Source organism: Sorghum bicolor, chromosome 6 (genome assembly GCF_000003195.3).
Source record: "Sorghum bicolor cultivar BTx623 chromosome 6, Sorghum_bicolor_NCBIv3, whole genome shotgun sequence".
Classification (NCBI taxonomy): domain Eukaryota; kingdom Viridiplantae; phylum Streptophyta; class Magnoliopsida; order Poales; family Poaceae; genus Sorghum; species Sorghum bicolor.
In genome coordinates this window covers 4100925-4126215 of record NC_012875.2, presented here as the reverse complement: position 1 = coordinate 4126215, position 25291 = coordinate 4100925, and the positions used below count along the sequence as shown (strand labels likewise).

At 44.1% G+C, this 25291-nt stretch overlaps 3 protein-coding genes across 3 annotated transcripts; 1 reads left to right on the top strand and 2 right to left on the bottom strand.

Moving 5' to 3' along the window:
* Window positions 1069-3792, bottom strand: LOC8067748 (G-type lectin S-receptor-like serine/threonine-protein kinase LECRK4). Its single transcript, XM_002446092.2, has one exon. The coding sequence runs from the start codon at window positions 3770-3772 to the stop codon at window positions 1328-1330; it is 2445 nt and encodes an 814-aa protein (XP_002446137.2). The 5' UTR covers window positions 3773-3792; the 3' UTR covers window positions 1069-1327.
* LOC8083428 (G-type lectin S-receptor-like serine/threonine-protein kinase LECRK4) lies at window positions 6119-8017 on the bottom strand. The gene is made up of 4 exons (XM_021463495.1): window positions 8012-8017; window positions 7066-7236; window positions 6853-6937; window positions 6119-6735 (listed from the first exon to the last, which is right to left on the bottom strand). Exons 1-4 carry the CDS (start codon window positions 8015-8017, stop codon window positions 6125-6127), a joined length of 873 nt encoding a protein of 290 aa, XP_021319170.1. The 3' UTR covers window positions 6119-6124.
* On the top strand, window positions 21257-23220 carry LOC8067747 (crocetin glucosyltransferase 2). Its single transcript, XM_002447461.2, has 3 exons — window positions 21257-21971; window positions 22213-22597; window positions 22692-23220. The coding sequence occupies exons 1-3, from the start codon at window positions 21279-21281 to the stop codon at window positions 23027-23029; spliced, it is 1416 nt and encodes a 471-aa protein (XP_002447506.1). The 5' UTR covers window positions 21257-21278; the 3' UTR covers window positions 23030-23220.

Sequence of the window (25291 nt, the reverse complement as noted above, 5' to 3'; positions counted from 1 at the left end):
CAAATATTGTTCAATCATGGACTAACTAGGCTTAAAAGATTCGTCTCGCGATTTATAGGTAAACTGTGTAATTAGTTATTTTTTAATCTATGTTTAATGCTCCATACATGTACCGCAAGATTTGATGTGATGGAGAATCTTGTAAACTTTGGGATTTTGAGTGTATCTATACAGGCCCTAAACAAGACATTCAGTTCTTGCATGTCTGATGACCAACTTATTATGCATCTCTGGTTTCAGGAGTCTTCGTTGACTGAACCTTATGATGTGGTGTAACAGTAAGCAGCTTTGCACTGGTCCATTTCTACAGTTGGCTACTCGACATGCATGGGTCCTTTTCTGTGTGACTATTCATTGTTGTATGTTGATAATTGGTGGCTGTGATTTGGTTTAGGCCTTGTTTACTCGTAAAAAAATTTGCAAAATGAACATTGTAGCATTTTCGTTTGTATTTGACAAATATTGTCCAATTATGGACTAATTAGACTCAAAAGATTTGTCTCTTAAATTACAGACAAACTGCACAATTAGTTATTATGTTTATCTATATTTAATGCTTCATGCATATGCCGCAAGATTTGATGTGACAGGAAATCTGAAATTATTTATAAAATTTTTTGGAACTGGTCAGACCGAATTTTTGGCATCTTGCAAGTTCTAAAGAAGGCAAGACTTGATTTTTCCTGTGGTTCAATTAACGTTTGCGTGAAGGCAGGTGCACAATGACTAGTCCATACGATTCCTCTCTCTGCCCTGGTTGTTTCTGCTCTGTCAAGGCAGCTGAAATTTATAACAGTGACCAGATTGGAACAAGGAGGTTGAAGTTATATAGGAGAAAAGTTTGGCTGCTTTTGGCCAATTTCCTTGATATTTTTTTTGCTAGGTTTTCCATTTGGAAAATAAGTTAACTAGAAGTTTGTTTTCTGAATTTTGTTTTGGACATAATTATTGCAAAATACGCCCCAATAGAACTTTTCTAATAGTTATGCATGCATAGACATAAGTAATAAGAATCCAACTAACCAATGAATAAGTAAGTTGCAACGTAAAAGTAACTAACTCTTATCATAGAAAAATATTTTATTTAGGAAGTAGGTATTCTGTTTGGAAGAGGAGTCTTTCCTAATATTTTTCTCCTTCCAATTCTTACAGGATACCGACTACAGCACTATCGGTGCTGTTCACATTACATAAAGAAGAAAAACAGTAGCAGCATTCGTAACATGAAGTATAAGCTATTCCTTCAGGAGATAGCTATATCTAACTAGTATATAAGCCGTTCCTCCAGTAACTTTCTACTCCGCTATATTGCTTCAGCATTCTGCAATCAAACTGAGCTGAAAAAGGAAGATGGATCAAGAGGAGATGGGATTGCTTCTGCTCCATCAAGCATTTGTGTCACTTTCAGCATTGTAGGTCTGATAGTTGGGTCTTCCTGGAGACACCACAGTGCCACTGCTACAAACCTTTCCACCACCTTCAGATTAGAAATTGCTTCAGCATCAGCCTCCACCAGAAGATCAACTCTGCCACACCTATAACAATCACTTGCCCAGTAAGTCAGTATTTTTTTATCCTCTGCTGCCTCCAACTCAACATTACGCCGACGACTGATGAGCTCCAACAGGATGACCCCATAGCTGTAGACATCGACCTTGGCAGTGATACCAATGCTCTTGAACCACTCAGGTGCAACATATCCTCGGGTACCCCGTATACCAGTATTTGTTTGTGTCTGGTTGGTTTGCAGCAGTTTGGCTAAGCCGAAGTCTGAGATCTTTGCTGTCAACTTGTCATCAAGAAGAATGTTCTGGGGCTTTATGTCACAATGGATGATCTGTGTGCTGCATTCCTCGTGTAAGTATAGCAGTCCCCTTGCTACACCCAGAGCAAGCTGAACTCGAAGGTTCCATTGAGGCCTGACATCACCAAACAGTAATCCGCTGAGTGATCCATTGGCCATGAATTCATACACCAATAGTCTCTCACTTCCTTCACTGCAGAATCCTAGCAAGCGGACCAAATTCTTATGGTATGTCTGTCCAATGGCCTGAACTTCCATAGTGAACTCCTTTTCTGTCTCCTTCTGGAGCTTGTCAATTTTCTTCACAGCAATGCAGGTTCTGAGGTTATCTTCTAGGTGGCCCTTGTACACAATACCAGAGGCACCAGTGCCAAGCACCTCTGTGAATCCACCTGTTGCCTTGTCAAGCTCGGTGTAACTGAAGGCTTTCAAAGGTAATCCTAGGTTACTTGATGATTGCAAGGGCTGGGCTATCTTGATAATGGTGATAACACGGTAGGTACCGAAAAGGAGAACCAAAGTCAGGAGAAGGTTCACCAAGACTGAGCTTCCTAAAAGCATTGAACCTCCAAGGATCCAGTGCATCTTGTCTTTCTTCCATTTGCCAGACACATTAATAAGCTCAGTCTGTGAAATGTTGTTCTTTGGCAACTTTAGAAGAAGCGTCCTCTGCACGCTGTGCATCATTTTTCCATTCGACAATGGTGTTTTCTTCTTCCAACATGTATTATCACTGTCATGGAACACTGCGACAGTACAGAAGCAGTCTATTAGGCAGAGTCGCCGGCACTGATTCTCAGTTACAGGGGTGTATATCTCGTAGTCAGCTAGAGGCCAATCCACATTGTCTTGCCATGTCAGCTGAAACTGCGCCATGGCGGATGCTTCATCCAACTCACAGCCTTGTGTCTGGAAGTCTGGTTTGCATCCTTTGTACTTCCTCTCCTCATCTAAAAATGAGTACTGCGGTGGGCACAAGCAGGACAAGTTGCTGCTCGCACTATCGAACTGACAATAACTGTTAAACCCGCAGATGCCGCTGCCGACTTCTGTCAGCGTTTCACAAATGTTTGGTGGACTGAAACCAACAACTGTCCATGCCGTCACCAGAGACCACTCGCCTCTGTTTATCGGGTAGACATATTGCCGGAATACTCCATCTGTGTCAAGTGTGGCACGGTGGTAGTAGTCCTCCATGGGGCCAGTTATATCTGGTCCAGATGTAATATTGATTTCTATGTTGCCATCCAAGGTCATGTATATCACTCCAGTCTCATTGAACACTAGCTTTGTGGTTTTGTTCCCAGGCATGACCCAATAGGGGTTATATTGGTAACCGGATGGCACAGCAACTGAATGAAAGAAAACACCATCATCAGCTACATCAAGGAGAAATCGACCATTGGAGTAATCTGTGGGGATGATCCGGCTGCGGAGCGCCATTCCGGGGGTTAGCACCTGAGTGGGCAGGATGGTATCTGCTGGGTTGTTGAAAGTCCCCCACTTGGTAGACCCATCTGCAGCAGCCAACACAAAGTTTCCGGTGTTGAGCATGGTGGCGTAGGCTGCACCCACAGCGTTGGGATTCCAAACCTCTATGCCGGTGGAGTCCTTGAGCGAGAGTACGCCGCTGGAGTCGAGCTGGAGATGTGAACTGGATGAAACTTGTATCGGTGCTGGATCTGGATCACTGGCCTTGGCATACCAAACCACCGTCTGGTCACTGATCTTGTTGAACCAAACGGCAAGGAGAAACAAGGATGAATTGCCCTCGACTGGCCGGAAACCAAAAGCAAAGTCACCGGATTGCGAGTGCCATGAGCTGTTAGACCCCTGTGTCGGTGTTAACCAGGAGCCCAACAAGATGTTTTGTTGAGCTTTCATGGATGGTGAGGACAGTAGCAGGAGGAATGGCAAGAGGAGGAGAGGCGCCATGAATCCGTTATTCATGATGGCAGGCTTATGCATCTCATGGCATGTATAGTAAACAGCACTGAACTGGTCAATCATTTTATCTGGCTGCTCCGTGCGCATGGGTTGCTGTTACTGGACTGGATTGATTGTGATTGTGACCGTGTTACGAAAGTCTGCAATTCTTCCAAGGTGGTCCCTTTCGGATCAAGCCTAATTTTTGGCATGATTAATTATTACTTAATCCATCTTAAATGATAAGATGTTTTGGCTTTTTTGATACCAAATTTGACCACTCGTCTTATTCAAAAATATATACAAAATATTATTTTTTTATCGTGGCTTGATTTATTAATAAAAGTTCTTATGACTTAAATTTAACTATGTTCCGCGTTAGAGGAACGTGCCACCAGCCTGCAGAGGAGTTGAGGACAGCAGCAGGAGCTAGGACAGAAGGAGAGCTGCCGTGGGTGGGTTTCTTTTGGTCTGGCTCTCGGGCCTTGTTTAGTTTCGCGAAATTTTTTTAGTTTGGCCAGTAGCTTTTTTGTTTGTATTTAGTAATTATTGTTCAATTATAGACTAATTAGGTTCAAAAGATTCGTCTCGCAAATTACAAATAAGTTGTGCAATTAGTTATTTTTGTTATCTATATTTAATGCTCCATACATACGTCCAAAGATTCGATGTGACGGAGAATTTTGAAATTTTTTAAATGCAAATTTTTTTAAATTTTGACACTATAAATATTTCGATTCTATTTGACAAACATTGTTCAATCATGGACTAACTAGGCTTAAAAGATTCGTCTCGCGATTTATAGGTAAACTGTGCAATTAGTTATTTTTAAATTTATGTTTAATTCTTCACCGCAAGATTCGATGTGATGGGGAATTTTATAAACTTTTGGATTTTGAGTATATCTATACAGGCCTAAACAAGACCTTCAGTTCTTGCATGTCTGATGACCAACTTATTATGCATCTCTGGTTTCAGGAGTCTTCGTTGACTGGACCTGACAAGTGACAATCGATAGTCATTGAACCTTATGATGTGGTGTAACAGTAAACAGCTTTGAACTGGTCCATTTCTCTAGTTGGCTACTCGACATGCATGGGTCCTTTTCTGTGTGACTATTCATAGTTGTATGTTGATAATTGGTGGCTGTGATTTGGTTTAGGCCTTGTTTACTTGTAAAAATTTTTGTAAAATGAACACTGTAGCACTTTCGTTTGTATTTGACAAATATTGTCCAATTATGGACTAATTAGACTCAAAAGATTTGTCTCACAAATTGCTGCACAATTAGTTATTATGTTTATCTATATTTAATGCTTCATGTATACGCCACAAGATTCGATGTGACGAGAAATCTGAGATTATTTATAAAATTTTTTGGAACTAAACAAGGCCTTACGTGGTTGAAGGTGCTCCTCTTCTGGTCAGGCCGAATTTTTGGCATCTTGCAAGTTCTAAAGGCAAGACTTGATTTTTCCTGTGGTTCAATTGACGTTTGCGTGAAGGCAGGTGCACAATGACTAGTCCATACGATTCCTCTCTCTGCCCTGGTTGTTTCTGCTCTGTCAAGGCAGCTGAAATTTATAACAGTGACCAGATTGGAACAAGGAGGTTGAAGTTATATAGGAGAAAAGTTTGGCTGCTTTTGGCCAATTTCCTTGAATTTTTTTTGCTAGGTTTTCCATTTGGAAAATAAGTTGACTAGAAGTTTGTTTTCTGAATTTTCTTTTGGACATAATTATTGCAAAATACGCCTCAATAGAACTTTTCTAATAGTTATGCATGCATAGACTAAGTAATAAGAATCCAACTAACCAATGGATAAGTAGGCCTATGTTTAGGCCTATGTTTAGATTGCTATATCTAACTAGTATATAAGCCGTTCCTTCAGTAACTTTCTACTCCGCTATATTGCTTCAGCATTCTGCAATCAAACTGAGCTGAAAAAGGAAGATGGATCAAGAGGAGATGGGATTGCTGCTGCTCCATCAAGCATTTGTGTCACTTTCAGCATTGTAGGTCTGATAGTTGGGTCTTCCTGGAGACACCACAGTGCCACTGCTACAAACCTTTCCATTACCTTCAGATTGAAAATTGCTTCAGGATCACCCTCCACCAGAAGATCAACTCTGCCACACCTATAACAATCACTTGCCCAGTAAGTCAGTATTTTTTTATCCTTTTTTTTAGAGTTCGAGGGCCATCACCCCGGCCTTTCATTAACATAAAAGACCATAGATCATTCGGTTACAGTATAGAGTTTAGAGGCTCTCACTCCCAGCCCCTGCTAGAGCTGAGGAAAAGTTTACAGAGAACACAGCAAAGATGACAGATAAGCAAAGTTCAAAAAACGAAAACTGCCAAGGTATTTTTTTATCCTCTGCTGCCTCCAACTCAAATTATGCCGACGACTGATTGCTCCAACAGGATGACCCCATAGCTGTAGACATCAACCTTGGCAGTGATACCAATGCTCTTGAACCACTCAGGTGCAACATATCCCCGGGTGCCCCGTATACCAGTATTTGTTTGTGTCTGGTTAGTTCCCAGCAGTTTGGCTAAGCCAAAATCTGAGATCTTTGCTGTGAATTTGTCATCCAGAAGGATGTTCTGGGGCTTGATGTCACAATGGATGATCTGTGTGCTGCATTCCTCATGTAAGTATAGAAGCCCTCTTGCCACCCCACGAGCAAGCTGAACTCGAAGGTTCCACTGAAGATTGACATCACCAAACACAAATCTATTTAATGATCCATTGCTCATGAACTCATACACCAAAAGTCTTTCTTTTCCTTCACTGCAGAATCCTAGCAATTTGACCAAGTTCTTGTGGTGCGTCTGTCCAATAGCTTGCACTTCAACACTGAACTCCTTTTCCGATTCCTGCTCGAGCTTGTCAATTTTCTTGACAGCAATGCAGGTCCCAAGCTCGTCTTCTAGCTGGCCCTTGTACACAATACCAGAGGCACCAGTGCCAAGCACCTCCTGGAAAATCCTCTGGTTGCCTTCTCGAGCTCAGCATAAGTGAAGGCTTTTAGGGGCAACCCTAGGTTGCTTGGAACCGTTTTTTCTAGTGACCGTGTAGTTTGTACCAAAAAGGAGAACAGAATAAAGTTTCACACCGGTATCTTGCAGGTCAAGGAGGAACCGGCCATTTGAGTAGTCTGGGGCAATGATCCGGCTACGGAGCGTCTCTTTTCCATACCTCTGTATTGGCGGGGTCGAGGAGGCAGAGAGTCCCACCCGAGGTGAGCTTGTTAATTGAACCGGATGAAACCTGGATCTGTGATTGTTGTACACCACTTGCACTTGTCTTGGCATACCAATTACCAAACCACTGTCTTGTCGCTGATCTTGCTGAACCAGACGGCAAGCAGGTAGGAGGAGGCGTTGCCCTTGATGGACAAGGACCGGAAGCCGAATGCGAAGTCGCCGGACGGAGAGAGCCAAAAGCTGCTAGGCCCTTGGGGCGTCAAGGAGGAGCCCAAGCTGATGTTCTGTTGAGCCTGCACATATGGCGATGGCAGTAGCAGGAGGAGGAAGGCAAGAGGAGAGTGTTAGATTGATCTCAGACCCAGCCCAACGGCTGGGCCTTTTCCCCTGGATCGCGCCATGATCGGGAGCCCCCAACCAATCTATGGTTGGTGGGGCCCCGACGCGCTACGCCATATAAATAAGAGTAGGGGGCTACAGGCACACGACACGAGGTTTGTCGTGCGCCGCCAAACCCTACTCACAACCCTAGGTCGCCGATCAACAAGTGCGCAGTGGCGTCGGGAAGCACCACTGCGCCCTCCTACTTCTTCTCCGTCGTCGGTTAGTGCCGGTGGAGACCCGAAGGACGACGGGATCTATTCCGTAACTACCTCAACTCCGACGCCATGGACACTGCCGGAGCAACGCCTACTGCTGGACACGATGGTCTAATCCTAAACCCCTAAGTCTCCATGTTTCTCTCTATGTGTAGTAGATCTAGTGCATGTATGTGTAGTACCATTGTCTATGTTCATTTGCTACGTGTTGTTGTACTCGAATCCCGATCTGTTTTACTGTTAGACGATCCTAAATTTCTATCAATGGTACCAGAGCCAATCTAGTATATAGATCGGATTTGGGATTCAAATCGCAAAGCAATCACAGCAAGAAAGTGGGGAAATTTTCCCAAAAACCTAACCCTAGCAAGAACCAGTACACCGATTTTGATCAACAAATCCAGATCAAGAAAAGAAAAAAAAAGCAAGACTCGACGAGAAAGGAGACCTACCTGGGTCTCTCACTCACCGCCATGGTTGCGCCGCCGCTCGTCGGCACGCAGGAGCCGAGCAAGGCCAGCGCGAGTGACGCGGGCACCACCGCCGAACCACTCGACGGCGGCGCGCCCTGCAACAGGCGGACGCACGTGCCGTCGAGGGGATCGACGGGTGGCGCCAATCCCTTCCTCTAGCCAAGTCTATCCATGGTGATGGTTCCCGAAGGCGGCAGCTCTGCTGCTGGGCGAGCTGGAAAGAGAGGAGGTAGAGAGCAAGAACTAGGGTTTTGGGAGAGAGAGAAAAGGCCCAGACACCGGCGGCGCTCAGTGCCGTACGGCGCACCGGCCAGAGAGAGGCGGTGGCTGTGTGATGCGCGCTGAGAGAAGCTAGAAAGCTCTAGGGTTTTCCAGAGGGGCGGCGAGCCGACGGTTTTGATATCCCGAAACGCGCGCTTGACCGTTTCCAATTTTCTATTTAATTTTTCAGAAGCATTTAAATAATTGTTTTGCCCAGTTTTTAAACTCTATTTAATTGCACCAACGTGTTTATTATTTAGAGAGCAAGGTCAGCAAGTTATGCTTCTAAAAAATAGCAAGTTGATTAATGTTTTCAGCTGCGCAAGTTATATATTCTCATATTAAATTGAACCAACGGGATATTTAATTTGAGAAACCGAGTTTTAAAGCTCAGAATTTTTGTAATATTGTTATTTTTTGACCAACGTTAATAATAGCAATATTGCAAATTCCAAGTTCTCATTTTTATGCATTTATTTTATTCTGCCCAACGGTGATTAGAATTTATGTAGAGAGTCAATTTTTGTATACCTTGATTTTGACCAACGTTAAATTAAGATATGCAATTATCTTTCCTAGTTTTAATGTTAATGTTCTCACTGTTTTCTCATGTTTAATTTCAGACCAAGTGCTGAATGCGATGCACTTCATTAGTGCAATCCTAAAGCTGACAGGGCAGAACTATGTTCTCTGGCGCGAAGAACTTGATGCTGCTCTAGCACTTGTTGAGATAGATTTGGCTCTTCAGGAGCCAAAGCCCACTGAGCCAGAGGAGCCCGAAAGGGCCTAGAATGAGACCGATGAAGCTTTTGCTAATCGGAAGCGAGACTATGCTCCTATTAGAGCAAAGTATGATCTTGAGAAGTACAACTGGGAAAAGTTAAACTGCAAGTGCAAGATTGTCATCAAGAAAACCATCACAGAGGGCTTAAGAGATGCCATCCTAGAATGTGACACAACAAAAGAATACCTTGAGAAAGTGAAGAATCAGTTCCCTGGTTCCACAAAAGCTCATGCTTCCACCCTGATTCATAAACTCACTAACATGAGGTTGATAGGGGGTAGTGTGAGAGAGCACATTTTGAGCATGAGCACCATGGCAGCTAAGTTAGAGAAGCTAAAGATGCCCCTCGCAGATGGTTTCATCATTCACCTAGTTCTAAACTCACTTCCCAAAGAGTATGAGACATTTGTTGTTAACTACAACACACAACCAGAGGAGTGGGTTTTAGAGAAGGTGATTGCTATGTGTGTGCAAGAGGAAGAAAGGCTAAAGAATGCAAATGGTGGTTCTATGAACTTTGTGAAAGGAAAGAACAAGAAACCATTCTACAACAAGAAAGCTCCAGATGCCTCCACCTCTCATAATAAGGGAGGAAGCTCTTCACAACACAAAGCACAGCCAAAGCAAGACAACCAGCAGAAGCAGGAGGAACCGGATTGCTGTAGATGGTGCAATGAGACAGGGCATTGGAAGCATGGTTTCCCTAAGTTCATGAGACACTGCCTAGTAAAAGGTGAGGACATTATAACTTTTGTTGATGAATCCTTATATCTAAGTTATGCAAGATCCACATGGTGGTTTGACTCAGGTGCAACTGTTCATGTTACAAACTCTTTGCAGGGATTCAATGGAGGGAGAACCCTTTAAAGAGGAGAAAGACAGATTAAGGTGGCCACTGGAGTTGAAGCTGAAGTTCAAGCTATAGGAAATTTATCTCTAGATTTAGCTAGTGGTTTCACACTTGAGTTGCATGATGTTCTTTATGTTCCCTCTTTAGCTAGAAATTTAATTTCAGTTTCATGTTTGTCAGACTATGGTTTTGGTTGCCATTTCAGCAAGAATGATTGTAAGCTACAGTTAAATAATAAATGTGTGGGTCTTGCCTTCTAACAAGACAAACTTTATTTATTATCTGTGTCTGAGAATGTGAATGCTGAATGTAATAACGCTAAGAATGCAATATCTGCAGATGCAAGCAAGAAAAGAAAGAGAATTGATTCCTCATCAAAATTATGGTACTGTTGTTTAGGCCATATTTCGAGGGGGAGAATAGAACGTTTAGTCAAAGAATCAATCCTCCCACCACTAGAACTCTCAGAGTTAGAGCAATGCGTTGATTGCATTAAAGGCAAGTTAGTAAAGAACATAAAGAAAGGCGCTAAGCGAAGCACGAGAGTACTAGAATTGATCCACATAGACATCTGTGGACCTTTTCCAGTGACATCTGTTGATGGTTTTGATTCCTTCATCACATTCATAGATGACTACTCTCGTTTTGGATATATCTATCCAATCAAAGAACGTTCATAAGCTTTAGACAAGTTTAAGATATTCAAGGCTGAGGTTGAAAATCAACTAGATAGAAAAATCAAAGTAGTAAGATCTGACCGTGGGGGGGGAGTACTACAGTCAACATACCCCTTATGGACAAGTCTCTCGACCTTTTGCAAGGTTCTTACAAGGAAAATGGCATAGTAGCCCAGTATTCAATGTCGGGCGACCCACAACAAAATGGAGTAGCAGAAAGGCGTAACAGTGCTCTAATGGATATGGTGCGCAACATGATGAGCTATTCCACTCTGCCACTGAGTTTGTGGATGGGGGCCTTTAAAACACTGTATGAGTTGTGGACCAGTAGGAAACCCTCAGTCAACCATTTGCGTGTCTGGGGGAGTCCTATTGAAGCAAAAGTATTTAACCCAAACATAGGAAAGCTAGACCCCAAAACAGTAAGTTGCCATTTCATTGGCTATCTAGAAAATTCAAAATGTTATCGTTTCTACTGCCCTGGTAGACATACCATGTTTGTGGAAATGAGACACTAGTTTCCTAGAAGATCACATGATCAAGGGGAGCAAAGCAGCGCGAGAAATCACCCTTGAAGAGAAGCGGGTGTTCGTGCCCATTCCTATGGTGCAGGAACCCTACTTCACGCTGTCTGTTATTGTTGGATCTACACCAGTAGTGACAACACCTGCTGCTTTTTCGCCTACGGCTAATTCGGAACCTATCCTTCAAGAGCCAAATGAACCCATAGTCGATGAACAGCAACCCCAACAAGAGCAACCCCAAGAAGAAGAAATGCCAGTAGTGGAACCTTTTGGCAGACCTCAAAGAGCGAGAAAGTCTCCTATTTCAGATGACTACATAGTCTATGAATGCGAAGAAGTTCAGATGGAGGATGAACCCACTTCATTTGAAGAAGCCATGAGGAGCACTGAAGCATCTAAGTGGCAAGAAGCCATGGAAGATGAATTAAAGTCTATGAGTACCAATAATGTTTGGGACCTAGAGGAAATTCCTAAAGTAGCCAAAACAGTAGGCGGCAAATGGGTCTACAAGGTGAAACGTGACTCTAAAGGGAACATAGAAAGGTACAAAGCAAGACTGGTAGCCAAGGATTTTACTCAGCGAGAAGGGATAGATTATAATGAAACATTCTCTCCCGTCTCGAGCAAGGACTCTGTTAGAATCATAATGGCCCTAGTGGCACATTTTGATCTAGAATTGCATCAAATGGGTGTAAAAGCAACATTCCTCAATGGGGATCTAGAAGAAAGAGTATACATGGCACAACCGAAAGGTTTTGTTGTGACTGGCAAAGAAAGAATGGGCTGTCGCCTGAAGAAATCCATTTATGGATTAAAGCAAGCATCCAGACAGTGGTATTTGAAGTTTGATAAGACAATCAGAAAGTTTGGGTTTAAGGAGAATGTTGAGGACAATTGCGTCTATGCAAAGTTCAAGAATGGGAAATACATTTTCCTAGTACTGTATGTAGATGACATTCTACTGGCGAGTAGTGATGTCACTCTACTATAGGAAACCAAAAGGTTTTTGTCCTCAAATTTTGATATGAAAGATTTAGTGAAGCTTCTTTTGTCTTGGGCATAAAGATTCACCAAGATAGAAGTCGAGGGGTATTGGGATTGTCCCAAGAGGCATATATAGAGAAAGTATTGAAGAAATTAAATATGAATAAGTGTAGACCTTCACCTGCTCCTATTGTAAAAGGTGACAAGTATGGGGACATCAATGTCCCAAGAGCAAGTTCGAGCGCGATCGCATGCAAGCTGTTCCATACGCTTCAGTTGTCGGAAGCTTACAGTATGCTCAAGTGTCCACACGACCAGACCTGACTTTTGTGACCGGGCTGCTTGGCAGATATCAAAGTAATCCAGGTATGGAACACTGGAATCTAGTAAAGAAAGTCTTAAGTCAGATTCTGATTACGCAGGAGATGATAGAAAGTCTACCTCAGGGTATATATTCACTCTCGCGCAAGGAGCCATATCATGGAAGAGCTCAAAACAAACAATAGTCACTGCATCGTCCACAATGTACGCTGAGTTTATTGCTTGTTATGAGGCATCAGGACAGGTGAATTGGCTTAAGAAATTTATACCCAGTTGAAAGGTGGTCGACAGCATCGATAAACCACTAAAGTTGTATTATGACAATGAGCCAGCAGTGTTGTATGCTCACAACATTAAGTCAAGCAATGCTGCCAAGCACATTGACATAAAATATTATGTTGTGAAGGATAAAATCCGGTATCACGTCATAAGTCTTGAACATATACGCACACAAGAGATGTTAGCGGATCCGCGTACGAAACGCTTACCGTCCAATGTGTTCAGAGAACATGTAGCCGGCATAGGTTTAAGGGAAAGCCTGTGATTCCCGAATAGCAAGGGGCCCAAGGCGAGAATTCATCTCTAAACAGAAAAGTGTTTGTGGCTGTCTAATCTAATAGTGATAATTGTTAAGATGAAACATGCTCAATACACTGATTTGTGATGGGGTGGGTTGACGAAGCGAGAGAGCACAGATGAGATCAAGGGGGAGAATGTTAGATTGATCTCAGGCCTAGCCCAACGGCTGGGGCCTTTTCCCCTGGATTGCGCCCTGATCGGGGGCGCCCAACCGATCTATGGTTGGTGGGCCCCCGACGTGCTGCACCATACAAATAGGAGTAGGGGGCTACAGGCACACGACACGAGATTCGTCGTGCGCCGCCAAACCCTACTCACAACCCTAGGTCGCCGATCGACAAGCAGTGCGCAGTGGCGTTGGGAAGCACCACTGCACCCTCCTACTCCTTCCCTGTCGTCGGTCAGTGCCCGTGGAGGCCCGAAGGACGACGGGACTAATCCGTAACTGCATCAACTCCGACACCATGGACACTGCCGGAGCAGCGCCTACTGCTCGACACAATGGTCTAATCCTAAACTCCTAAATCTCCCTGTTTCTCTCTATGTGTAGTAGATCTAGTGCATGTATGTGTAGTACTATTGTCTATGTTCATTTGCTACGTGTTGTTGTACTCGAATCCCGATCTGTTTTACTGCTAGACGATCCTAAATTTCTATCAGAGAGGAGCCATTATTGTTTACTGTGGTTTGTCTATGAGTTCCTACTTCCACTGGCACCTCTCAGCGTTTTGGAGTCTTCAGACTTGACAGTAGAACTGGTTGGTTGGTCACCGGATGCTTTATGTGGTGTCATGAAAGAACAACACTGAACTCGTCAGATTTGGCAGCTCGACGCGCATGAGCCTCTTGCTTTTGTCTATTCCATGCTTGAAATATGCAAGTCTTTCAAAAAGGTGGTCTACGCCTGATCAGCCAAACTTCTACCGTAGCAGTAGATCGAAGGGAAGGCATAATTGTCCTCTGATCACATACTATAGCGCCTACTGCTAAGTCTTGTAGAATGGAAGGCATAATTGTCCTCTGATCACATTGGATATTTCTTTTGTCGGTACGCGGACAAGTCTTAGTCAGTCAGTGACATGTCTGAGGTCGTCTTTGAGCTGTTACCATTTTCTCCTATAATTAGCTCTTAAAAGTTTGGAAGACTTAGCACCTTTTGGATTTTGGAATATCTAAATCTTTTGCTTTGGTTAGTGCTAGGTTTCACAAAAGTGGTTTAAGTCATTCTCCAGTTTGTGTTCTTATTTTGTCTGCTCGTCTTTGTAATCGAGAGGAATTCATAGCCCACAAGTAGCCAATATCTAACAGGTTTTTTTGGCTGCAACTGCATATTTTTAAATTGATCAATTGACTACCTTATGAGAAATTGGTTCACACGTCTAGTCATTGAGGGAGAGTCTAGGACCTATAGTATGTCCAAAATGAAGTTGTCACCGTTAGGCCTCTGTTTAGCATTGCTTTAGATTAGGAAATGTATAGATTTCCTTGTAGATCTAAAAAATGAACATTTAGATGAATCAATTTGTTTATATTTAGATTTTTAAATGTTTAAATCACTTTGTTGAATCTATAAATGCAGCAATGCCAAACAGGGCTATCCAATCTAAGGCAGTGTGGATGAAACAGATCGCACACGAATGGATTTATTATGCATGTCACGCGCATAATGGGGCGCCACCGCAGCCTGTGTCCAATGGGCCAATTAAGCGGCAGCCCAGGAAGGGGCGCGCGGACGCCCAGCGCCGATGCTGGCTGTAGCAGCGGCTCGGTACGGTGTTACCTTCCACGAAGGAATTAGAAAATAATAAGGAGTATGGATATATTAGAAGATTTGAGTTGGTTTGTTTAGGAAAGGAAAATCCAATATATAAGGATATTCTCCGTAGTTACTTGAGAGACAAGCCCAAGTCTCATATGTCGAAAGTTTTTGGTTTTATATGCCCAAGTCTCATGTGTTGAAAGGCTGAATCTGTTTTGAGCCACATCTGATTTAGAGGTATAGATGGAGGAGGTAAGTTACATTTGTGACACTGAATCCCTGTAGCCTCGGCGCGTGGCTCCCTGTGGCCGCTCATTGGCTCCATCTGTTCGCTCGCTTGTGTCTTCTTGCAGCGAGTGCACTTGTTTGTGTTGGTAGCATCAGGGCGGCGGTTAATACAATGATACGTGTTGGGCCTTGTCTAGTTCTAAAAAAAATCCAAAATTTTTCGTCACATTGAATCTTTGTACGCATATGTAAAACATTAAATCCTACTACTAAAAAAGATGAAAGTAAATCGTTCACCTTGCCATGGTGGGCCGCAATGCCAGCCCAACACCTAGCTTGATGCAACCCACTTTGCATGCTGTAGCCTTGAAAGAGGAGCATACTACAAAGTGCTACAACTAGGTTGCGAATTTAGAAAAAATTGCTATTGTAGTACTTTCTTTTGTATTTGTCAATTGTCCTATACTACTAAAAGGGGTGAAAGTAAATCGTTCACCCAGCCAATCCATCGCTCGCCGGTAATGCTCTCGTTCAGCCCTCCAGTCGGCGGGTCTTGGTGGGCCACAGTGCTAGCCCAACACCCAGCTTGGTGCACCCCACTTTGCATGATGTGATCTTGAAAGAGGAGCATACTACAAAGTGGTACAACTAGGTTGCGAATTTGGAAAAAAATTACTATTGTAGTACTTTCTTTTGTATCTGTCAATTATCTTATACTACTAAAAGGGGTGAAAGTAAATCGTTCACCCGACCAATCGCTCGATCGCCCGTAATGCTCTCGTTCGGCCCTCCAATTGGCGAGTCTTGGTGGCCGCAACGCTAACCCAACACCCAGCTTGGTGCACCCCACTTTGCATGATGTAGCCTTGAAAGAGGAGCATACTACAAAGTGCTACAACTAGGTTGCGAATTTAGAAAAAATTGCTATTGTAGTACTTTCTTTTGTATTTGTCAATTGTCCTATACTACTAAAAGGGGTGAAAGTAAATCGTTCACCCAGCCAATCCCTCGCTCGTCGGTAATACTCTCGTTCAGCCCTTCAGTCGGTGGGTCTTGGTGGGCCGCAGTGCTAGCCCAACACCTAGCTTGGTGCACCCCACTTTGCATGATGTGATCTTGAAAGAGGAGCATACTACAAAGTGGTATAACTAGGTTGCGAATTTGGAAAAAAAAATTACTATTTTAGTACTTTCTATTGTATCTGTCAATTATCTTATACTACTAAAAGGGGTGAAAGTAAATCGTTCACCCGACCAATCGCTCGATCGCCCGTAATGCTCTCGTTCGGCCCTCCAATTGGCGGGTCTTGGTGGGCCGCAACGCCAGCCCAACACCCAGCTTGGTGCACCCCACTTTGCATGTTGTAGCCTTGAAAGAGGAGCATACTACAAAGTGCTACAACTAGGTTGCAAATTTAGAAAAAAAATGCTATTGTAGTACTTTCTTTTGTATTTGTCAATTGTCCTATACTACTAAAAGGGGTGAAAGTAAATCGTTCACCCAGCCAATCCCTCGCTCGTTGGTAATGCTCTCGTTCAGCCCTTCAGTCGGTGGGTCTTGGTGGGCCACAGTGCTAGCCCAACACCCAGCTTGGTGCACCCCACTTTGCATGATGTGATCTTGAAAGAGGAGCATACTACAAAGTGGTACAACTAGGTTGCAAATTTGGAAAAAATTACTATTTTAGTACTTTCTTTTATATCTGTCAATTATCTTATACTACTAAAAGAGGTGAAAGTAAATCGTTCACCCGACCAATCGCTCGATTGCCCATAATGCTCTCGTTCGGTCCTCCATTTGGCGGGTCTTGGTGGGCCGCAACGCCAGCCCAACACCCAGCTTGGTGCACCCCACTTTGCATGATGTGATCTTGAAAGAGGAGCATACTACAAAGTGGTACAACTAGGTTGCGAATTTGGAAAAAAAATTACTATTTTAGTACTTTCTTTTGTATCTGTCAATTATCTTATACTACTAAAAGGGGTGAAAGTAAATCGTTCACCCGACCAATCGCTCGATCGCCCGTAATGCTCTCGTTCGGCCCTCCAATTGGCGGGTCTTGGTGGGCTGCAACGCCAGCCCAACACCCAGCTTGGTGCACCCCACTTTTCATGTTGTGACCTTGAAAGAGGAGTATACTACAAAATACTACAACTAGGTTGCAAATTTGTAAAAAATTTGCTATTATAGCACTTTATTTTGTATTTGTCAATTATCCTACTACTAAAAGGGGTGAAAGTAAATCATTCACCCGGCCAATCGCTCGCTCGCAGGTAATGCTCTTGTGCGGCCCTTCGATCGGCGGGTCTTGGTGGGCCGCAGCGCCAGCCCAACACCTAGCTTGGTGCACCCCACTTTGCATGCTATGACCTTGAAAGAGGAGCATACTACAAAGTGCTACAACTAGGTTGCGAATCTGGAAAAAATTTGCTATTGTAGCACTTTATTTTGTATTTGTCAATTATCCTACTACTAAAAGGGGTGAAAGTAAATCATCCACCCGGCCAATCGCTCGCTCGCCGGTAATGCTCTCGTTCGGCCCTCCAGTCGGTAGGTCTTGGTGGGCCGTAGCGCCATCCGAACACCTAGCTTGGTGCACCCCACTTTGCATGCTGTGACCTTGAAAAGGAGCATACTACAAAGTGCTACAACTAGGTTGCGAATCTGGAAAATTTTTGCTATTATAGCACTTTCTTTTGTATTTGCCAATTATCCTACTACTAAAAGGGGTGAAAGTAAATCGTTCACCTGGCCAATTCGCTGGCTCGCCGGTAATGCTCTTGTTCGGCCCTCCGATCGGCGGGTCTTGGTGGGCCGCAGCGCCAGCCCAACACCCAGCTTGGTGCGCCCCACTTTGCATGCTATGACCTTGAAAGAGGAGCATACTGCAAAGTGCTACAACTAGGTTGCGAATCTAGAAAAATTTGCTATTGTAGCACTTTCTTTTGTATTTGTCAATTATCCTACTACTAAAAGGGGTGAAAGTAAATCGTTCACCCGACCAATCGCTCGCTCGCTGGTAATGCTCTTGTTCGGCCCTCCGATCGGTGGGTCTTGGTGGGCCGCAGCGCCAGCCCAACACCCAGCTTGTTGCGCCCCACTTTGCATGTTGTGACCTTGAAAGAGGAGCATACTACAAAATGCTACAACTAAATTGCAAATTTGGAAAAATTTTGCTATTGTAGTTCTTTCTTTTGTATTTGTCAATTAGCGTCCAATTATGGACTAACTAGGTTCCAAAGATTAGTCTCTTGTTGCAAGCAAATTGTGCAATGAGTTACTTTTTTGACAATATTTATTGCTCCATGCATGTGTCAAAAGATTTGATGTGATGGAGAAAATGTGGAAATTTAGAATTTTGAAGCAATCTAAATAAGGCCGTACGTTGTTTCGGAACGGTGCAAGAAAAAGCCAATATTATAATGTTGCATCAAATATACACGTGTGTATGTTTCAAATATTTCTGTTCTTTCAAATAATAGAGGAGGTCACAAAGAAATGAGAGACAATTAGTTATGATTAGCTGACATGTTACTGATTGGATGTACAAATTATATATAACAATAACCTATTATTAAAGACTTTTATAATATTATATTAATGTTTAATTATCATAGTTGCAATATAAGTTCTTACGTTATAGATAATTAAAGTTAATGTTTTAGTTTTGTATTCAAAGTTAGAGTTAAATATCTATCTTTCTTGAACACCCTCATACATATGTTATCATGATATTTTGTGTTCTCGTTGCATTGCACGGGCATTTACCTGGTATAGATAAAAGAATAACTTATTGCATAGTTTCGTGTAATTTACGAGACGAATCTTTTGAGCCCATAGTTCATGATTGGACAATAATTGTCAAATACAAATGAAAGTGCTATAGTAGCTAAACCCAAAATTTTTCATCTAGGCCTTGTTTAGTTCCTTGGGTGAATTTTTTTTGTGCTGTAGCATTTTCGTTTGTATTTAGTAACTATTGTCCAACCATAGACTAACTATACTTAAAAAATCCGTCTTACAAATTACTAGCAAACTATATAATTATTTATTTTTTATTTAATGTTCTATGCATGTGCCGTAAGATCTGATGTAACAGAAAATGTTGAAAAGTTTTGGAATTGTGAGTAAGTGTGGGTGGCCGGGTGTGTGTCAACGGAGTGGCGCGCAAGGTTCTTCGTCTCCTGCCGTCCCTCAAGGTCAGAAAATTAACTTTGCGTGGACTGAGCAAAGCTGCGTTGACTTTTAAACTAGGCGCACGTGCATCCTGCATGCCGAGCAGTTGGGCCGGCTAGCCGTCGCTTCCTAGTTGCTTCCTATCCAGGGACTTGTTTGGAATGAGCATTCTACCTTTGAGGTATGTTTCCGTCCATGGTCTTGTTTAGTTTATCCTGAAAATCAAAAAGTTTTAAAATTTTCCGTCATATCGAATTTTTCGACACATACATGAAGCATTAAATATAAATAAAAATATAAACTAATTGCATAGTTTACCTGTAAATCGCGAGACGAATTTTTTGATCCTACTTAGTTTATAATTAGATAATATTTGCCACAAACAAGCGAAAGTGCTACAGCAGCGAAATCCAAAATCTTTTCGCATCTAAACAAGGCCATATATATCCAAGTCATCTCTAGATGAATTGCAGAGGACAGGACAAATCCAAGCCAATATATATAATATTTGAAACTGAAAGTGACAAGGCCGAAAGTAGTCTGAATGCAACGGTTTTCAATTTCAAATGTTGGGGGAAACAACGTGATTTATAAAAGGACTTAAGCTTCCAATTTCGTTTTCTGAAACGCGACGGTCGGCGATAGCTCAGTTGAACTGCATAAGACAAATGTCAAAGAATAACATATAAGAGCATCTCCAATTATTCTAAAAAACAATTGGTAAACTAATGAGTTTTCCATGTGGCTCAAAAAACTAGGAGCATATTTGCTCCAGCAGTTTTCAAAATATGACTCATAAAATATATAAAAAGCAATGTTACAAAGAAACCCGGACTATTTTGGAATCACCATAATCGTTTTTATACATTTTTTTTGTCTCTTGTATGTTCATACCAAGAGCCTGGTCCTACTCCATATTCTTTCCCACATTCATCTTCATCCTAACCTATCGAGGCGTGCATCAATTTTTCAAAGTGTAGAAAGATTAGGAATTGAGATAGGGAGTTATATGAGAGCAATTTTTTCAACAAGTAAAATGCATGGATAGTCCATTAAGTTGTGAGGGTGTGTCGATTTAGTTCATCAGATTTAGAAGTGCATTTTTAGATCTAAAATCTTGATCAGTTGCATAAAGAGTCCATACCTTTTTTGTTTTTGTTTATATTTGTAGAAAACCTTGAGTATTTATTTTCCTTTCACAAATCAAGACAGTGCTCCAGCTCGTCCAGCACACCACGACCGTCCATGTGGATGTAGAAGTGCTCCAATACCAGATTGAAGTCTGCCACGTAGGACTTCACCTTCGTGGCTCTGTGGATGCAAAAGGGCTCCAACGCCAACTCAAACATGGACGCCAGCACGACCATGCTGCCCACATGCAGCTCCCAGAACAACAACCACACGCAGCACTTCTACATCCATGCAGGCAGGTGTGGCGTGCTGGACGAGCGGGAGCGCAGCCTCGACTTGTGAAAGAAAAAAAGGTATAGAGGATTTTCTAAAAAAATATATAAATATAAAATGAAGGGGTATAAACTCTATATGTAGCACTAATCAAGATTTTAGACAAAAAATGCACTTTCAAACTTGATTGACCAAATCGATAAACCCTCACAAATTAATGAACTATCTACTCCCTCTGTCCCTCTTTATGTGTTGTTCTAGGAGCAAGATTAAATGTCGAGATTCACTCAATCATCAATGCACTTGTACTCAGAGTATATCTAGGTTTAGATAGCTAGTGGTGCACATGATTAAGAGCCAAAACGACTTATATATAATGACAGCGCATTTTACTCAATTGCAAAAAATCAAGATTAGAACTGGGTTTGGAAAACTCTTGAAGATGCTCCGAGGTAGAAGATGACAGGAACCATCCGATCCATCTGGGTTCTGAAAGAAAAGCTGGGTGCTTGAGGCTCTACCTTATTGTTGGCTTGGCGGCAGAAAAAAAAAAGAAGGCAGACAACTCCAAATCAACTCCAACTTTCCAACTGAACCAAAAAAAACTTGCGCGCCACGCCACCTGCCCACCTCCACCGCAAGGAACAAACAACGCCTATTTATTGTTTCGCAAACTCCAGCCTGTGTTCATTGCGAAGAGCCGAAGACAGCAAACAATGGGGAGCACGAGCACCACCACCACCTCATCTTCCTCCTCTGCTACCCGCGGCGGCGGCGCACACGTGCTGCTCCTGCCGTACCCAGGCGCGCAGGGCCACACGAACCCGCTGCTCGAGTTCGGCCGCCGCCTCGCCTACCACGGCTTCCACCCCACGCTCGTCACTTCCCGGTACGTGCTCTCCACCACCCCGCCACCAGGTGAGCCCTTCAGGGTGGCCGCCATCTCCGACGGCTTCGACGACGGCGGCGCGGCCGCGTGCTCCGACGTTGAAGTGTACTGGCGCCAGCTCGAGGCCGTCGGCTCGGAGACGCTGGCGGAGCTGATCCGCTCCGAGGCTGCCGAGGGTCGCCCCGTGCGCGTGCTGGTCTACGACCCGCACCTGCCGTGGGCGCGGCGCGTGGCGAAGGCGGCTGGGGTGCCGACCGCGGCGTTCCTGTCGCAGCCTTGCGCCGTCGACGTCGTCTACGGGGAGGTGTGGGCGGGGCGGCTGCCACTGCCGGTGGTGGACGGGAAAGAGCTGTTTGCGCGCGGGTTGCTGGGTGTGGAGCTCGGGCCCGACGAGGTGCCGCCGTTCGCGGCGAAGCCGGACTGGTGCCCTGTGTTCCTTGAGGCGTGCACGCGGCAGTTCGAGGGGCTGGAGGACGCCGACGACGTGCTCGTCAACTCATTCCACGAGATCGAACCCAAGGTGAGCTCACCATGCATGACCACGGCCGGCACCTGTTTGTTGTTTTGCTCAAGTGAATTTTCGGTGCTGCTTGTACGTACTCTGTTTTTCCTTATAGATACAAACGTCAAGATTCTTCCATAGTCATGCTTCTTTACTGAATAATCGATGATTGGTCTGTTTGTTGTGATCCTTTGATTCCACTTCACCATCATAAGATTGATTCTCTTCTTTTGACACATTTGCATTGTTAACTGAGCAGGAGGCAGATTATATGGCACTAACGTGGCGTGCAAAGACAATAGGCCCAACCTTGCCATCATTTTATCTTGATGATGACCGCTTGCCGTTGAACAAGAGTTACGGTTTCAACCTCTTCAACAGCAGCGAGTCTTGTCTGGATTGGCTTGACAAGCAGCTTCCATGTTCTGTAGTTCTTGTATCCTATGGTACTGTCTCTGATTATGATGAAGCACAGTTAGAAGAGCTGGGCAATGGATTGTACAATTCTGGCAAACCATTCATTTGGGTTGTGAGGTCAAACGAAGAACACAAATTGTCCAATGAACTTCGTGCCAAGTGCAAGGAACGTGGCCTTATCGTTTCTTGGTGCTCCCAGCTCGAAGTTCTAGCACATAAAGCCACAGGTATGGGAAATGGATATTCTTCTACATATAAGAGAAAATGAGACTTATTGATAAGAAATATAAAATTTAGTTGTTGCATACTTTTAATATGCAGGTTGTTTCTTCACACATTGCGGATGGAACTCGACGCTGGAAGCAGTAGTTAATGGTGTGCCAATGGTGGCAATACCACACTGGGCAGACCAGCCGACCATATCAAAATATATGGAGAGCATATGGGGATTGGGTGTCCGGGTGCGCAAGGATGAGAAAGGCTTGGTGACGAGAGACGAGGTGGAAAGGTGCATCAAGGATGTTATGGATGGGGATAGAAAGGATAATTATAGGATGAACGCCACTATGTGGATGCAAAAGGCCAAGGAAGCCATGCAGAATGGAGGGAGCTCGGACAAGAATGTTTGTGAATTCGTGGCGAAGTATTCATCAAATTAGTTTTCAAAGTTAATGCATTAGTTACTTAATTCCTATATCTTTGTGGATTGTATGTGTTACTGTATATTACATTATGTCTGGGGTTATAGGTGCTACTTTGTGATACATACATAGAAAATGCTTCTGTGCTCTAGTGCAATAATGAAATAGGGATCTTCCATATACAAAAATATATAAACTATTATGCAGCATTTGAAACGTTGTAAGGGCATAATTTTTTTTTGCCTGTTCGCTGGTCTGAAAAGCTATGACTGAAAATACTGTTTGCTGATTTATCGTGAGAGAAAAACACTAGTGACTCGCAGAAAAAGTACAACTTATAAGACAAACGAACGGGTGGGCCCTCATGTGATCGGCGTCGTCGGTCCGTGCTGCCTGCTCGCGAGCTCCACCTCGGTAGCTTCCATGTCCGCACTGCCTTCTCATGAAGGTACTTCGTGAGGATGTGAGGCCTCTTGTCTGGCGGCGTGAGCTTAGGGGCGTCATCAACGAGAGTCTCGTCGTTAGTGTTGAAGCACCCAGGGAATGGAGAGTAGTAGTCGATGTTGTCGGAATCGTACTCGACGCCGTTCCCCGAGAGGATCTTGAGGAAAGAGTGTAGGGAGGGGAAATCGGTCCCCACTATGCCGGAGAGGATGGCGCCTCGCTTGCCTCCCGTCTAACAAGGTGCTTGTGCTCGAGCTCTAGCTAGAAGGACGTTGCGACATTCTAGATCTCGTGTGGTAGGTTCGGCAGGTAGTACCAGAAGTGCTCGGCGAGAGTAGCTTGCCAAAAGTCATCTGGTAGTGGACGTTGGCCAGCATGTAGAACATCTTGTGGCATTCTGACATGGTGTGGTTCGGGCCAAGGCCATGCCAGATTTGCCAGGCGAGGACCTCAAGATCTGCTCCCAAGAGGCTCGGCAGAGGAGATGATTCTCGAAACTCGTTGTCCACCGGTGCAGCCTCCTTGAGCGGGTCAGCTTCACTGTAGCAGTCAGCGACTTAGGCTAGGCTCTCGAAGTTGAGGACCTAGCCAGGGATGAAGGCGTTGGCTGTGATGGAGAACTCGCTGGGAGGTGGACACTACCGTTTGGGGTGGCATCGCCTACTTCGGCATTGAGGCGGGTGACTCTGGCCACTGTAGAGCGTGAATCACACTTACACGCTTCCTTAACTAGCAGCATAGCATGCCAACTATCATGGGATCAAAACCATGGCAGAATTGTGTTAGTCAGGTGTCATTGAGTGTGGATCCTTGGTGGTTCAGGTGCATCAAGAACACATAGAAGCGACAAGGATTTATCCTAATTTGGACTATTAGGGCTCTACGTCTAGAGGTAGATGTTCCTTGTATTTGAGAGCATTAGGCTACAACAAGACTATGTAAGAGATTTCAAAAGGGATTGCTTCATTGCTATCCTAGGTATCTATGGTGAGGTTTCTTCACTGTCAGAGGGCGAAAAGATAGTGGTGGAGGAGCACTCGGTTACTCCTTTCTGTGGCTATGCTTTCGTTGCAGAGCTTGGACTCTATTCGGTTGGATTTCTTTTGTTCGACCTCCCTCTACCTCTCCTCTGGGATCACTTCCCTCAATAGGATCCAACCTCACCTTATAAATAGTGGTAGGTCGAGTACAAGGCGATTTGTGGTCCTATTCTATGGTCTAAATGTGTTGTCTAGGAGGGCACTGCTGCAGCGTGGATAGACCTCTATGTTGTCGTGGAGTCAGAGGAGCCTTGAACAAGTCTGGCTGCTCTGTTTCTGACACTCAACCTCCACCGGGTGCGCCTTTTGGAGGCTTTCTTGGTGGTGAAGGTGTCCGACTTAAGGGGCTGATGAGTGTCCTGGGAGCCCCTGAGCGCTTGAAGTTGGTGGTAGGAATTCTCCAAATGTGTCATGCCCCATGCATGTCTTTATCAGAGAACTGGGCAACAGTGCCATGCCTGTTGGGTGGCAACGAGGAGCCCCGAGCCTTGGGCAGTCAGGTCACGCTAGGCTCCTGTCAGGCCCTTGGCTCGGACTAGAGGTGGAGCCGAGGATGAGGCTTGGGTTGGCATTGGTCGGAAGCCTAGAGCTCGGTAAGCCTTGGACACAAGCCTAGGGCTTGGTAAGCCCTTGAGTCCCAAGTAGGGGCCGAGGGCATGCTTGGGTTTCGCTCGATCCTTTGGCAAGAAGGTACACACGAGCTTCGGGAATCTCTTACCTAGGACAGTAGGACTTGACATATCCCTATGTTTGAGTCTTGTTAGCTTGTATGAAGGAACCAGAAAAGTTTAGTTCG